This window comes from Hordeum vulgare, chromosome 5H (assembly GCF_904849725.1).
Source record: "Hordeum vulgare subsp. vulgare chromosome 5H, MorexV3_pseudomolecules_assembly, whole genome shotgun sequence".
Classification (NCBI taxonomy): domain Eukaryota; kingdom Viridiplantae; phylum Streptophyta; class Magnoliopsida; order Poales; family Poaceae; genus Hordeum; species Hordeum vulgare.
Window position 1 is genome coordinate 568,148,502 of NC_058522.1, and position 15,434 is coordinate 568,163,935.

The following is a 15,434-nucleotide window of genomic DNA, read 5'->3' on the forward strand; positions in this document are numbered from 1 at the left end:
CAGGCCAGATGCATGGAAGCCTGTGCAGATGGTGAACTCAAAGGAGCAGGTTCGGTCTCAGTACACGCCATGGTGGTGCAAGAAATAAAGAGACTCATGGGTGAAAGGGAATGTATCATTACGCATATTAGTCGAGAGCAGGATACTGTTAGTTATTTTTTAGCGAAATTTGGTAGGACCGAGGATCACACTGTTGTTTGGATCCACTCCGGGCCGGACTGCTGGTTTGGCGCTGACTAGGCAGAAGAGTTTCAGAAGTTGTCGGTCCTATTAGTGAGATATCCCCCCTCCTCCTCTCTCTCTCTCTTCTCCTTTCTCTCTAGCGCAAATTCCCCAATTTCGTCGATAAACCCTAGGCTTGATACCATTCGTCGACATTTTTGTCCGATCCAGACACCAGTGGCAACGGAGAGTGCTGAATCAAATACTTCATTCATGAACTTGATATGATTTCAAGAACACATGAGCCAATGAAGCACTATTGTAAATAGTGGCTCCATAACTTAGTCCAAGGAATCAAAGGTCCTACCAGTGATTCGATATATACAAAGCCAGTTCCATACAAATTATCAATTTTGTTGAAGCATAAAAAGTGCATAGATATGAAAAAGATACACACGGATCTGAACTTGTCAGATCAGATAGGATGAAGTGTGTACTAGAAACTTCGCATATTTCAGTGAGTTCCGAAATTATTTTGTTTCCAAAATAAATAAACCTTGCAAACTACTATGCGACAATTTACCAAGCACGAAATAACACATGCTCCATGGAACCTCCATTGACACGTAGGGCAGAGAGTTTGACGAGCTAGCGGCCCATCTCCTGCATGCCGGGCGGGTTGACGCCGCCAGTACCGGCGCCGCCGTTGCCGCGCTCCACGTTGAGCTGCCAGCCGATGTCGGGGTCGTAGCCGCGGGCCTTGAGCTCCTTGTACTCCTGGACGAGCGCGCAGGGCTCGCAGCAGTAGTGGACGCAGCAGTCGCAGCAGGGCGCGTCCGGGAGCGCGTACTGGGCGCGCATCTTGGAGCGGTATGTGCACGAGTAGATCCAGTGGCACCCCGTGAAGCACGCCAATAGCGAGTAGAGCGCCCCGCCGGTGCCGCACGACGTCGAGCCCCTGTCCACGATCTCCGACACCTTCCCGAACGTGATGCAGGGGCACCAGCAAGTCAGGCAACCTGCAGGTACAACATACATACAGGAATCGTATCAGGCATGCATGCGGTTCATGCTGACTACGGCATCGAGACGAGGAGGAGGAAGATGTGTGCGCGTGCTTACAGAGGCCGCAGTCGTCGAAGCAGTCGAAGAGGCCCGAGGACCAGGCGGAGGGGGCACCGGGTGCCTCGCTGCCGGGCTTCATCTCGCAAACGGCCGGTGAACTGGGAAGATGTGATGGGCAGATGAGGTGCTTGTGTGTTGGTGATGTCGCCTGTAGCTTCTCTAGTTGTGTGCCGGGAATGGGCAAGCTTATGGGATACTTATAGATAGGTCGGCGATCGTGTGCTGTCCCGAACAGTTCAGCATGTTAATTAACCCAGCGGCGTTTGATTGGCGATATGAGTATGCTAAATCACATCCACATGTACCTTCAATATTGCATATTTAAATTATGAAGTATATATCATTGATTTTACATAAAGATTCATACGAGTATTTTTTTTAATGTTTTTTAACACAGTACAGACATAAGCGTTTATATACACATACGGATACACTCATTCCTTTAAACATACACGCGCACACCCTATCCCTATGAACATCTTTGAAAGACTTAAGATTTACGAAGTTACTGAATGCGCATCGCGGAAAATCCTGAAATAATTTCAGAAATAATGCTAGCATCAGGGCTTAAACCCCGATGGGCTAAGAATACCACTGTATCTTTAATCATCCAACCACAGAATGATTCGTATTTTTATATTAACTGAGCTATTTAGATGTACAATATTTAAGACACATTTAAATGTACCCCATACAAACCCTTGGCAATAACCACTGGACCAGGAAAATTAGCCGGCAAGTCGAAGCGGCGACCGGTTGACCCGAAGTAGCCGTGTGTATATATAGGTACTCTACGTCTATACGCGTCGTCGAAGGTGACGGGCCAGCTGCCGCGAAGCTCTCACCGTAGACTCACGAGACTCTGAGCTGATCAATTCTTCCGCGTGTGGTAATAATAGTAGTAACACGGCTAGCTAGGTGACTTTACAACTTCGCCAGGTGTACGTGTCTGGCTGATACGATCAATTCTTTTGCGTGTGGTATTTCACTTTACTGACCGGAACCATTCTTCACCTTGGTGCACGTGTCTGTACAGATTTTCTGTCTGTTCGAGACGGTATACCAAAAGGGTACCTAGGTACTTCCTCTGTGTCAAAATAAATGTCTTAAGTTTAGTAAAACTTTATACTAGCTTTACTACAAAGTTAGCATAATTATTTTGAGACGGATGGAGTATACGATAGTACAAAAATTTGTGCATGGGTGGGAGGTTTGACCTACGTGCGCCCTTGTTTTCTACATGAGCATTCTTATTATAGTATGTATCATTTGCAAATGCATGGCAAGTTTTTTTTATTTGAATTTTGTTTTTGCTAACCTCATGTATCATGGGGTCAAATGCGTGGCAAGTTATATTCGGTAACAAATTCAATGGGTTTGTTTTTTTCTTAACGAAACTCGATGGATTTGTCTATGACTAAGACATCGCAAAGTCTCATCCGAAGTAGATTAGGTCCGTTTGTTGAGCTGACATGTGATGGGCTGCATCAACTTGGTTCCTGGGCTGTTTTTGTTCCCCTCGTGTTTGTTTGCTTATTTATTTGGGCAAGTCTTCTTTCTTTGTTTGCTTATTTGGACTGGGATGTTCCCTTGTTTGTCTGATTATTTTTTACAGGAGGAAAAATGTGCTGGACAAAAAAGTATAGGACTATGATAGAGCAAAAACGTACAGGACAAGTGCTTTTGGCCAGCGATTTTTGTTGCCTTGTGATTTTTCTAGGCGCTAGTTATTGTAACGCGCCAGTATCGTATCGTTAGGTCTTTCTACGATTTTCCCGTATGTTGCTTTTTTGTTTGTTTTTGTTTCTATTCTACTGTTTCTGTTTTTTATTTTTTATTTTCAGTTCCATGTTCACTAAAAAAAGGAAAGGAAGAATTTTTTTTACATTTGTTGTGATATTTTACAAAAAATGTTTCTGTATTTTTCAAATCTTCATCGTGCATTAAAAAATCAATTGTGTAATTTTAAATATGTTCAATAAGATTTTTTTAAAATTCCCATATGTTTTTCAAATGTAAAATATATATTTAAAATGCTTAGTGTGTATTTGAAAAAATAATGAGTGTAGGGAGTAGCTAGTTGCGGGCATTTGTACTCCTTATAGTTGTGTTTGATGTTACACCATGCAGTTGTCATTGAGATATAACATCTGCATCTATGTTTTCTGGATAAAACCCGACAAAACCCCACGAAAACACAAGGACGGTTGCAGCCGCGAGGGAGTCATGCAATTGCAATGGAGGGTGACACTTGCAATTGCAAGCCTAGAGTCGGATATGCAGTTGCCTACCCCTCTTTTCCCGTCGCCCACCGACAAGACACTAAGTTAGATGTGATTGGGGTGTGTGGACATGAGTTGCATTCGAGGGAGACAATTTCAGTTGCAAGGCTAGTGTCAGAAATGCAACAACCACCCCTCTCCCACCGCCACCTGACAAAAACACAATGCCAATTGCAATCGGGAGGGAGGCATGTAGTTGCAATCAAGAGAGACAATTGCAGTTGCAAGACTAGTTTTGAGCATGCAACTACCCCCCCCCCCCCCCAACCCCTCCTCTTCAATCAGCCTCCGACAAAAACACAATGGCTAGTTGGAGTCGAGAGGGAGACATGCAATCGCAGTTAAGGGCGACACTTGCAGTTACAAGCCTAGTGTCGGGCATGCAATCGCAATTAAGGGTGACACTTGCAGTTACAAGCCTAGTGTCGGACATGTAATCGCCCCCCTCTCCCACTGCCACCGGAAGAACAAAACATCAGTAGCATTCAGATGTGTCAACATGCAATTATAGACAGAACGAGACTTGCACTTGCATGCCTAGTGCTATACATGCAACTCCACTCCCCCCACTTCTCCCACCGACCATTGACAAAGCAAAATTTCAGTTGGAATCGGGTGTATAGGTATGCGCAACTCAAGGTGACACTTGAAGTTGCAAGCCTAGTGTCGGTCATGCAACTACCCTCCCACATCGGCCAAAAAAGGGTTGGTTACGTTTGGGTGTGTAGGCATGCGGTTGCGATCTAAGGCAACGCTTGCAATTGCAACCCTAGTTTCAAGCACGAAACTACCTCCTCTCCCGCCACCCAATAAGAAAAAAATAAAAAGGTTGGTAGCGGTTGGGTGTGCAAGCATCTAGTTACAATCCAGTGCGACCCTTGCAGTTGCAAGCCTAGTGTCAGACTTGCAACCCCTCCCCTCTTCTCCCGCTCCTTAAAAAAACACAAGTCCATTTGCAAACCGGGGAGGGGGGGTGGTGTTGTTGAAGTCGAGGGCGACACTTGTAGTTGCAAGCCTACTATAGGGCAAGCAACTGCCCCCTCCTCTCCTGCGAGTCTTCAACAAAAACACAAAGGTCAATTGATGTCGGGAGGAAGACATGTAATTGCACCCGATGGCGATACTTGCAGTTGCAAGCCTAGTATCGGGCATGCTACCGCCCTTCCCCTCCCACTCCTCTCCCCCTCCTCCCACCGACAAAGCAAAACATTAATTGTAGCCGGGTGTGTCGACATGCAATTGCACACAGGCAGGCACTTGCAGTTCCATGCCTATTGTCGGACATGCAAATGCCCCCCTCTCATCTCCCACCGACCATCGACAAATCAAAAGATCAATTGCAATCGGGTCTATAACGCATGCAATTACAGTCGAGGGCAAGAGTTGCTCCAAGTGTCGGGCGTGCAACTACCCTACCTCCTTTTTTGTCGGTATTTTTACCGACAAAAAAGGCTCATTGCACATGCATGTGTAGGCATGCAGTTGCAGCCTAGGGTGACACATGCAGTTGCAAGCATAGTGTTGGAGATGCAACTACCCCCTCTCCTGCCGCCGACCAATAAAATGGCTCAAACAAACTCCACAAAATCATCTCCTGTGCACATCAAAAAATCACAAAAAATTGGGCTGGTGAGTATATCAAATATGAAAACATACATATTCAGTAACAACACACTAAGAAATTTTGACTAAGAAATTTCCCAAAATGTTTGCATTTTCCAAATTTTGTTCCCAATTTAAAGGAATTTCATATTTTCTACATTTTGTCCAGAAATATTAAAAATGTTGAAAGTTCCAAAGAATAGAGTTTCAAAATATTGGTGTTTAAAAAATTGTTCGTGTTTATGAATTTTGTTCCTGAGTTTTCAAAAATATTAAATAATTTCAAAAAATGTTCATGATTTCAAGTTTTTGTTCAAAATTTTATGAAACGTTCCATTTTTCATGATTTCGTATTTTTATTCAGATATTCAAAAAATATTCATGTTTTAGAAAATTTGCAAGAATGTTCCAAAATGTTCGCATTTCCAAATTACTGCTCGGGAGTTTCGAGAAATGTATGCATTACGGAAAAAATGTTTGAGTTTTCAAACATTGTTTGCAACTTCGTATTTTGATCGAGAGTTTCAAAAACATTTCACGTTTAAATTTTTTTTTCGTGTTTTTGAATTTTTTCTAGGAGGTTAAAAATGTTCCACTTTTTTAATATGTTAACAAATTAAATAAATGTACAGGTATTCAAATAAAATTCCTTTTTTCTATTCTTTACCTTCCTCCAATTTCAATTTTGATTTTCTTTCTTCCATTTCTTTTGCAGGTTTTTATAAATCGTTGTGTTTTATTGTTTTTTTGCTCAGGACTTTACAAAAAATGTTTGTACTTTTCAAAACATTTTCAGAATTGTAAAAATATTCAGAAGTTCTGAAAATATTCTTGTTGTTAATTTTTGTTCACAAAATTGAAAAATATTATCTATTTTCTTCAAACTGTTCCCATATTATACAAAATGCCCGCATTTACAAAAAATTCAATACTTTATAAAGTTTTCACAGTTGCAAATTATGTTTGGGAGTTTCAAATAAATTTCCCATTTTAAATTTGCTCATCAATTAGAAAAAAAATGTTCATGTTTTCAATTTCCGTTGGGAGTTGTTTGCAAATTCCAAAAAAATGTTCATATTTGAAATTTTGTTCAGGACTTTCAAAATATCTAAGCAAGTTTTAAAAACTGTTCATGTTTTCAAGTTTTGTTTGGGAGTTTCAAAAAATATTTTTGAACAAAAAATCTAACTGGGATTTTTTTAAATGGGAGGAAATTTGAAAACCAGAACAAATTCTGAACCTAATGAAGAAAATTTCGAAATAATGAAATAAATTGAAACACATGTACTAAAATATTATAGTTCTTAACATTCCCTTAATTTTAATAATTATTCAAAATTGAGATAAAATTTTGGAATTACGAATTCCTAACATTTGTCAAGAGCAGGAAATAATTGTGAACCATTTTTGTAAGTAGGAACATTTTTCAATATTCTGAACATTTTTCTGTGGTGTTGTAAATAAATGTACGAAAATATGCCAAAAATGTTTTTAATAATTGGAACATTTTTCGAAATCATGTACAATATTTAGAAAAGGAAAAATTATTAATCTGCAAAATTTGAAATAATGAACAAATTTTGAACTATGAACATTTTGTAAACACTCAAACATTTTCCAAACATTTGAAACAAAAATAGAATAATGAAAAAATAAAGTTGATAATGTAAAAAGGAACAAAAAAAGGGAAAAGGAAAGAAGAAAAGAAGAAACAAGAAAATTCAAAAGATAAAAAGAAAAAAGGAAAAAAATACCGAAATAAAATGAAAATCCGGTAAAAGAAAATAAACTGTTTCAGGGAACGTTCTAGAAATTTACCAAAATGCAAATTGGGCCGATCCGTGGCATCGCTGGGTCGTGCAGAAAAGAATAAACTGGTGAAATAGAAAAAAAAAAGAATCTGTAAGAAAGTAATCAGCCCACCTGACCTGACTGAGGGATGCTCTGTGCGAAGCCACCCCTATTTGACGCAAAGAGCGTCATAGAGGAGCTCCCGTTAACTCCAGGCGCGCATAGGGAGTCACTAGTTGGCAAGCGCTCCTTCCGGAGCCTCCCAGAAAGCAGTCCCCCGCGCTGGGACTTGACGCCTTTTCAGCCACCGCCATGTGTCACGTTCTGAGCGCTTCTTCGGGATTTCGTTTTAAAAAAAATTGCATACATTTTTGGCCTTTTAGATTTATTTTTTTGTGTTTCGGTTTCTCACAAGTCGTTCTTAGTTTTTTGACGGCAAAATTCACATTTTTTTACGCAAAAACACGTTTTTTTTCACGAGAGACACGGTTTTGCTTTCGCGAGAGGCACGCCGTGCCTCTCGGAAATGAAAAATGTGTTATCTTTTTTTAGCGAGAGACACGGTTTTGCTTCCGCGAGAGGCACGGCCGTGCCTCTCGGAAATGGAAAAAACATGTGTTCTGTTTTTTTTTGCAAGAGGCACGGTTTTTCTTCCGCGAGAGGCACGTCCGTGCCTCTCGAAAAGGGGAAAAACGTCTTTTCTGTGCTTTTTGCAAGAGGCACGGTTTTGCTTCCACGAGAGGCATAATTTTTCCTTTGTGACATGCACGTCGGTGTCTTTCGAACAGGGAAAAGTGAGTTTTTTCGAGAGAGACACAATTTTGCTTCCGTGAGAGGCACGTTTTTTCCTTCGTGAGAGGCACGACCATGCCTCTCGAAAAGGGAAAAAAAATGCGAAAACGTGTTTTTTGTTTTTTTCTATCAAGGAAGGCATGATTTTTGGTCCTGTTTTTTCGTGAAAAAGAAGTTCTTCAAAACCTATCAACATGGGTTCTACTTTTGAAGATATCGACGCGAGAAATCCAATGGTGAAAACTGTTCGAGATTTCGACGCACAGTTTAGGATATAAAACGTTTTGATAAAACGAATCTACGAAAAAAATGAAAACTCGGTTACGACAAGTGGCATGCATGCAGTGCGCCACTTATCGCGATCTAGGAGTTGGAGTGATCTTTTACAGGAGTACTGGCTAATTAGTAATTTCGCAATTTTTATTTTTCTGATGTTTGACATTCGAAACTGTTAATGGACCGGCCCATTTCTGCTCCCTTCAACAAAAGCTCTGCTTTTGGAATTTGTGAACATTTTGTGAATTGATGTACATTTTTTAGAAACTTCGAACAATTGTACAAATCCACGAACAGTTTTTTCCTATTGACAGACATGTTTCTCAATTTTGTTATCATGTTTTAAAAACTGATGAACATTTTTTTGAATCTATAAACATCTGTTCAATTTCATGAACTATTTTTGAATAGCGGAAAAAGGAGGGAAACGACCGCCTCGCTAGCTTGCTATATATATATTGGGTCGTCCCAAGTAAACATTTTCGGAAAACGTGCTAGTCCGGTTCTATGAAAGTTTTAGAACCTTTCCACTCTCCAGACCGTTTGTTTCCTGTATGTTTTCTACCTAATGATAACGCTCACACGTGTGGCATGAAATAACAAAGTCAACACATCTTCATAACCATCCATCTTGTCATTTTAAGCATACGACTCCATCGGAATCTTTTTAGTTTTTAGACTTCAAAATGTTTTATCTCTTAAATAAAAATTCTAATTAAAAAAATCATTTTTCATCATTAAAGCGGTCTTGGTGAGATCTTCAAAACTAGGATGTGTTTTGATTATATTTTTTTACAAACATTGTCATGATGTTTACATTGAAGTTGTCATAATGTTTACAATAAAGTTGCCACGACATGTTTCATCTAGTTTTTTCTTTTAATTTAAAGCTATCATTGTATTTCTACTACTTTTCATGATAGTTTTTATTAATTGAGCATGAATTTTTTTATCAATTAAGCACTGAAAATTTAATTCATGGATCATACCAAATTTTAATAATTCATCATGGAAAATTAATTTTAGAGATCATGGCAAATTTAGTATTTTAACCATGACGATTTTAGTATTTTGAACATGGAAAATATTAATGCATATCATAACAAATTTAAGCAATTCACTATGATAATTTTAGTTTATGGTTCATGACGAATTTGTGACATTGACCATACATTTTTTATTAAGTAATTGATGGCATATTTCTTTTTTACTTATGAACCATGTCAAAATTATTTCATGAATCATGGAAAATTTTAGTAATTCTTCATTGGAAGTTTAGTTTTTAATTTTTTTATAACATGCCAAAATTTACTTGAAACGTGGAAGAAAAGTTAGTTAAAATATAACAACAACTTCAGTGGAATCGTGATGACAATTTGTATGCAATAGACATGGCGACTTTTAACCCCCAAAAAGGTTGTCGAAACATATCAATATGAGATCGAATTTCGATGATCTCATCGCGACGGATTTAATGGTGCAAAAGTTTTTTTTAGTCGGATTTTTTATTTAAAAGTTATAATATTTTAAAACTGAAAAGACGAAAGATATCTGTTGACGACATCAATTTCATCACTTGTCCATTTATACGGTGGCATACTCAATCTTTGTGGTCGTCGGATGTGTGCTTGGGTGTTGCTCCCACCACATATGTGATGATTATCGGCGTCGTTTTCTATTCTTTTTTGCTTTATTTTCGTTGTATCAAATATTTGATACATTCTTGAATATACTTTTTAAATTATGTAATATTTTAGTTCATCAAATTCAAAACAATTCGTTGAAATCAATTTGTTTTATCATAGTAAACCAATTATGCGAATTTCAATAAAACATCCATTTAATCAGAAAAATGTTTACCAATGCTAAAAACATTTATCCATTTCAAAATTTCTTCATAAAATTCAGAATTCAGAATTTATTCGGGACATACAATTAAGTTCATCAAAATTCAACAAAAATAATTTTGAAAGTCATGAACATTCTAAATTTTGGAATATTTTGTAAAATTCATAAATTTTTAAATCCGCAAAGTTGTTCCCAGTGTCGGGATTTGTAAACACAAGTAAAAGAAGAATAGAAAAAAGGTGCATACCATGATGCATATGCACTGCCTGAAAACTGCGCGATGCTGGAATCTGGGGGTGAGCGTTTGGTCGAATTTCGTCGCACCACACATGAAACAGGAGGTTCCGTAGACCAGCAACTAGACATTAGTCTAATATTCATCACATACAAGAATGCCCAAAAAAGCGAGGTATAGAAGGACAATATTCTCAGAGATAGTATTCTTTCTTAAACTCCATGTTATCCGAAAAAAGCGAGATATACAACCATGATCAGTTATTTACCTGTTTTCCTAGACCTAGGTATCCATATATGAAACATGTCATGTCCGTTAACTGGGATGGGAAGGAGGTTGAAAGCACACGCACACGCACACGCACACGCAATCGACATACCAGGATGGTGAGGATAAACAACTACCTGATGGAGAGGATGTGACGTCCCACCCAACAAAGTTTGGCAAAATGAAAAAGTTTGACTCAAGAACACAACTTATTCACAAAATGAACGTGCACAAAAAAAAATCATCCGTCTAGACTTTTTTTGTGACGCATTTGATTTAGGGGCCACACTACACTGTGTGACGCCCGATACTATGTTGTGTGACGTCTAAGATCTAGTGTGGCGTCTAAGCCATAGACGTCACACTGCACTGTGTGATGCCTAAGACAAAGCGCAAAGTTCGGGCTGATGTATTTCGGCCGAGAATACATGATTTTGTGGTCGCAGACTCATGGCCACTGACATGTGGGGCCGCAAACCAGGAGTTACACATGTCAGTGAACCAAAGTCACATGACGTTCAGTCAATCTAAGCCCCTGCATTTTTAATTTCTCGATGATGAACCACTCTTCTTAATAAAAAGCGGCAGAGATATTCCTTGTATTGTGTAATTTTTTTACTCACGTTCTACCACCGGTCACATGATCGATGACGCCCATACCGCGTTATTTTTTATAACTATACACCATCAACAATAGTTTATCGCGTCTGGAAATGGGATTAGTAGGTACACATGATTTGACTTTGAACGGTAAAACAGGTGAAAATAATTTCATAATTAACAAGAAGACATCGTATCACATGTCAAATATTTTCCACCTAACAAAGGTCAGCGATACTGCCATTTGCTCATTTGTTTTACAAATATACATTACAATAAATAAAATACAAATATATAGTACATTGCACAAAATGCATAGTGGCATTAGCGATGACACACGTTCTGGTCTTCCCACACTCCTCACATCAAATCATAACGCTGGTGCACGGTGTGTGCACAGCAATCTGCAAACCAAAAGTTTATTGAAGTTGCCAGAGCAAACACATCTGCTCATCCAACATACTCAAACGCAACAATCTATCAAACATAAACTACGCAGACACAAACTGGCAACAAAAGTTTATTGAAGTTGCCAGAGCAAACACATTTGCTCATCCAACATACTCAGACGCAACAATTTATCAAACATAAACTACGCAGACACAAACTGGCAATAATATATTAATATAGCAGCAGATGAGCTTGACCAGCTAGGCAGTTAGCGGCCCATCACCTGTACGCCAGGCGGGTTGCCAGCGCCGGCGCCGGCGCTGCGGCGCTCCATGTTGAGGTGCCAGCCGATCTCCGGGTCGTAGCCACGGGCCTTGAGCTCCTTGTACTGCTGGACGAGCGCGCAGGGCTCGCAGCAGAAGTGGACGCAGCAGTCGCAGCAGGGCCCGTCCGGGAGCGCGTACTGGGCGCGCATCTTGGAGCGGTAGGTGCAGGAGTAGATCCACTGGCAGCCGGTGAGCGAGCACAGGAGCGCGTAGAGCGCGCCGCTGGTGCCACACGACGTCGAGCCCCTGTCCACGATCTCCGCCACCTTGCCGAACGTGATGCACGGGCACCAGTAGGTCACGCAGCAGAGGCCGCAGTCGTCGAAGCAGTCGAAGAGGCCGGAGGACCAGGCGGACGGGGCGGCGCCGACGGGCATGCCGGTGACCGGCTGCGCGGCGGGCTTCATCTCGGCAACGGCCGGTGAACTAGAAAAATGGTTTGTGTGTTGACGATGTCGCTTGGAGGTTGCTGTTGTTGTGTGCCGGGAATGGGCAAGCTTGGGGTGCTGATATATAGAGGTCGGGATCAGGCGGGGGTGGGTGTAGATGTTTGCTTGGTGATAAGCACCAGGAAAATTAGCCGATGTTCCATTGACCCGAGGTAGCAGTACGTAGTATACTGTATACATATATAGGAGTAAGTATATGTTGAAGGTGACAGCCAGCTGCTGCGAAGCTCACACCGGCCGTAGACTTGTGATCATTTCTTCAGCGCGTGGTAATACTTCTTTTTCATCCGAACAATTCTTCGCCGTGTATGCTTTGTGTAATTTTGTTCCTTTTTTATACTCCCTCCGTCTCAAAATAAGTGATTCAAAAATAATTCAACTTTACACTAACTTTATTACAAAGTCGAGTCACTTATTTTGAAACAGAAGGAGTATATGATTGTGCTTTAAGCCAACACCTCAGTCTCACGTACGTCCCAGTTAACCCCAAGTCAATTTGTTTGTTGTGCAAACTTTCTAGTCCAACGTATAGGAGTACGTACACACGCACGGAGTATATTGTTTCCTTGCAGATCAGTCATTGAATCTGTTCCTAAATTATGTCATCTACATCTTGCAGTTGGCCAGTTGCACAAATTAATATTGCCAGGCTCGAAGAGAGTTTTTGCAAATTGACGAGAATTTATTCAGCGTACGTATCCTGATGGAAGGCTCTTGGCCGGGCTGCAGTGAAACACTGACGTCGACTATCACAATGACAAAGAAAACTCACCGCAAAAGAACCTTCGATAAATGTGACGAAGGGTTTTACTCCCTCCGTTCCTAAATATAAGGTCTCCTTTGGTAATATTAATTATTATAGGAATAGGAAACTTATAGGAAATAAGGGCTCCTTTAATTCAAAGGAATTTCATAGGATTTTTATTGAGCAAACTTTCAAGTCCAATCAAACGACGCCAATATAGTCCACTATTATTTCTAGCAAACATGATTACGGATGTTTTTTGCATGGCCAACACTTATTTTCTATGTAGAGACATGTTGGTTCTTCTAACTATACACATCAAATCTCCAATTATCTGGTATTTTCAAAAATGAACCGAAGGTGCATATAATATTTGTGTTGTACAAGTTTAGTTTACATATTTCTTTTGCATATAAATTGCATATGTACTTTGAGATATAACCTATCAAAGTGTCCTATTTATGTTCTTTTATAATTTAATTGTGAATCTTTATGTGGATCCGAACATTAACTAAAACGGTGCTGCTGCAGCCAAACTTAACCTTCTAAGTTAGTAGTTTATCCAAACTTAATTGCGCTTTGCTTGTATATAGGTGAAGGTGACAGCTACCTGCCGGGAAGCTCACATCGTACGTAGACTTGTGATCATTTCTTCAGCGTGTGGTAGTACGTATTTTTTTTTTAAGTTTCACTACAGACTATATTATACGTAATATATATATATATATATATAAAAGATACATCCTACCATCCAGGGATAGTTACCCCATATGTTCCATATACTATCATGTAGCCTTCGCTCCGCAGAGTGCTATATCAATGGTTCACCAGGCTCAATTCAATAATGGCTTAGGGCCGGTCTTCAGTAAGTCAATCACCATCGGGTGGAGGGGAAAGCCTTACGTCAAGGTCAATGGATTCACCTACCCTAGTCTTAGAACTTTCTAGACTTTCTTACCTATGTTCTACTCAACTAAGGGAAGGGCGTATATATTAATTTATTATTTTTATTATGTTTATATATTATATATAAGATTTTTCAAACTGAGTTACATGAAAAAATTACAATTTAGCACATAGTTTTTATTATATTTGTGAAATACATATATTTTTGTACATAAAAAAGAACATACACAAAATATGATACATACCATTAAAAAATAGTATATATACTACCTAAATATTATTATTTACTACATACTACGTGTACATACTCTTTGATTTGATAGATACTACATATAACATACAAAACGCAAGTGGTGGTAACTAATATATATATTGTGTGTGTGTGTGTGTGTGTGTGTTTGTGTGTGTTTGTGTGTATATATAGCTATTTTTTTTAAATATTATCTTTTTTCAAATCTTTTTGAAAAATATTGTGTCTATTTGAAAATTTTGAAATATATTGCAAAGTCGGCCTCCCAGTGGCCGACTGCCACTTGTCGGCTTGCCAGTGGCCGAAAGGTGGCAGTCGGCCACCAGTTAGCCGACAGGTGTTCAGTCGGCCACGCGTCGGCCGAGTACTGGCCAGAACACGTCGATGGATCCCTGTCGGCTTGCGCCAGCCAGTCGGCCTCCTGGTGGCCGACAGGAGGCCAGTCGGCCACCTCTTGGCCGAAAGGGGCTCTCCTTCCCTTCCTTCCTTCTTCTTTCTTCTTCTTCTTTCTTCTTCTTCTTTCTTCTCTATCTTCTTCTTCCTCCCTTTCTTCTCCAGACGAAAAATCTTCCGATAAAACTACGTTTTGAACCGTGGTTTAGTTGCGTAAGTTTGAGGGAAGCCTAATCATCCTTCTCATTCGCGTTGCGGTGGTTCTTTGAAGCTATTTTTGGTGGTGGTGGTGGAGGTTGTGGAGGAGGTTGAGGAGGAGGTTGTAGTGGTGGTGGTGGCGGAGGTGTGGGTGAAGTTGGTGGAGTTGGAGCTGGTGGTGACGGTTGTTCTTGCTATCGGTGTTCGGTGTTCGTCGTTCGTCGTTCGTCGTTCTTCGTTTCTGTGCACGCTTCAAGGGTAAAATTATTTTTACTTATGTGAATTAGTTTAGTGAATGTAGTAGTTTGAATATATTTACTATATTTCATTAGTATAGCAATGGAGAACCATTTTCTTCTTAATCCGGAGATTGATAGTAAGCATCGTGGGAAGCTATTAAGTGAGCAGAAGCTCGTACCACTTGTCACTCGCACTTCGAAGTTTGACTGGAGAATACATCCACTGTGGGTTCAAAGGTAAACGTTTTATTCGTGAATTAGAAGCATTTGTAAAAAATGTACATTGTAAGTAACATAATTTACATGTTTTATATGCAGACTAAAATGGTCCGGACTTCTACCTTTCGCACGTCTAGTTGAGGGAACTGACACATCGAAGCACACAAGCATTGACGGTTCTTTGCTCACTTGCTTAGTTGACCGATGGAGGCCTGAGACCCAGACGTTCCACTTTCGTTGGGGTGAGATGACTCCTACTCTACAAGATGTCTCAATGTTGCTAGGACTTCCGTTGGCCGGAAATCCCATTGGACCGTTGGCAGACCCCCCCAGAGTGGC

The 15,434-nt window shown here is 40.1% G+C and overlaps 2 protein-coding genes across 2 annotated transcripts; both read right to left on the reverse strand.

The window, feature by feature from the left end:
• Positions 1–503: 503 nt before the first annotated feature.
• LOC123399318 (cell number regulator 10-like) lies at positions 504–1,451 on the reverse strand. The gene is made up of 2 exons (XM_045093731.1): positions 1,285–1,451; positions 504–1,181 (listed from the first exon to the last, which is right to left on the reverse strand). The coding sequence occupies exons 1-2, from the start codon at positions 1,364–1,366 to the stop codon at positions 811–813; spliced, it is 453 nt and encodes a 150-aa protein (XP_044949666.1). The 5' UTR covers positions 1,367–1,451; the 3' UTR covers positions 504–810.
• Positions 1,452–11,385: 9,934 nt separating this feature from the next.
• On the reverse strand, positions 11,386–12,188 carry LOC123399319 (cell number regulator 10-like). The gene has a single exon (XM_045093732.1). It carries the CDS (start codon positions 12,101–12,103, stop codon positions 11,639–11,641), a length of 465 nt encoding a protein of 154 aa, XP_044949667.1. The 5' UTR covers positions 12,104–12,188; the 3' UTR covers positions 11,386–11,638.
• Between the last annotated feature and the right edge of the window lie 3,246 nt (positions 12,189–15,434).

What these genes read in the sequence shown, in the direction of transcription:
- LOC123399318 (XM_045093731.1), bottom strand. Translation starts at nt 1,366, where the DNA reads ATGAAGCCCGGCAGCGAGGCACCCGGTGCCCCCTCCGCCTGGTCCTCG. An exon ending in CTTCGACGACTGCGGCCTCT is followed by an intron (nt 1,182 to 1,284) that starts GTAAGCACGCGC and finishes TTGTACCTGCAG; the next exon opens with GTTGCCTGACTTGCTGGTGC.
- LOC123399319 (XM_045093732.1), bottom strand. Translation starts at nt 12,103, where the DNA reads ATGAAGCCCGCCGCGCAGCCGGTCACCGGCATGCCCGTCGGCGCCGCC.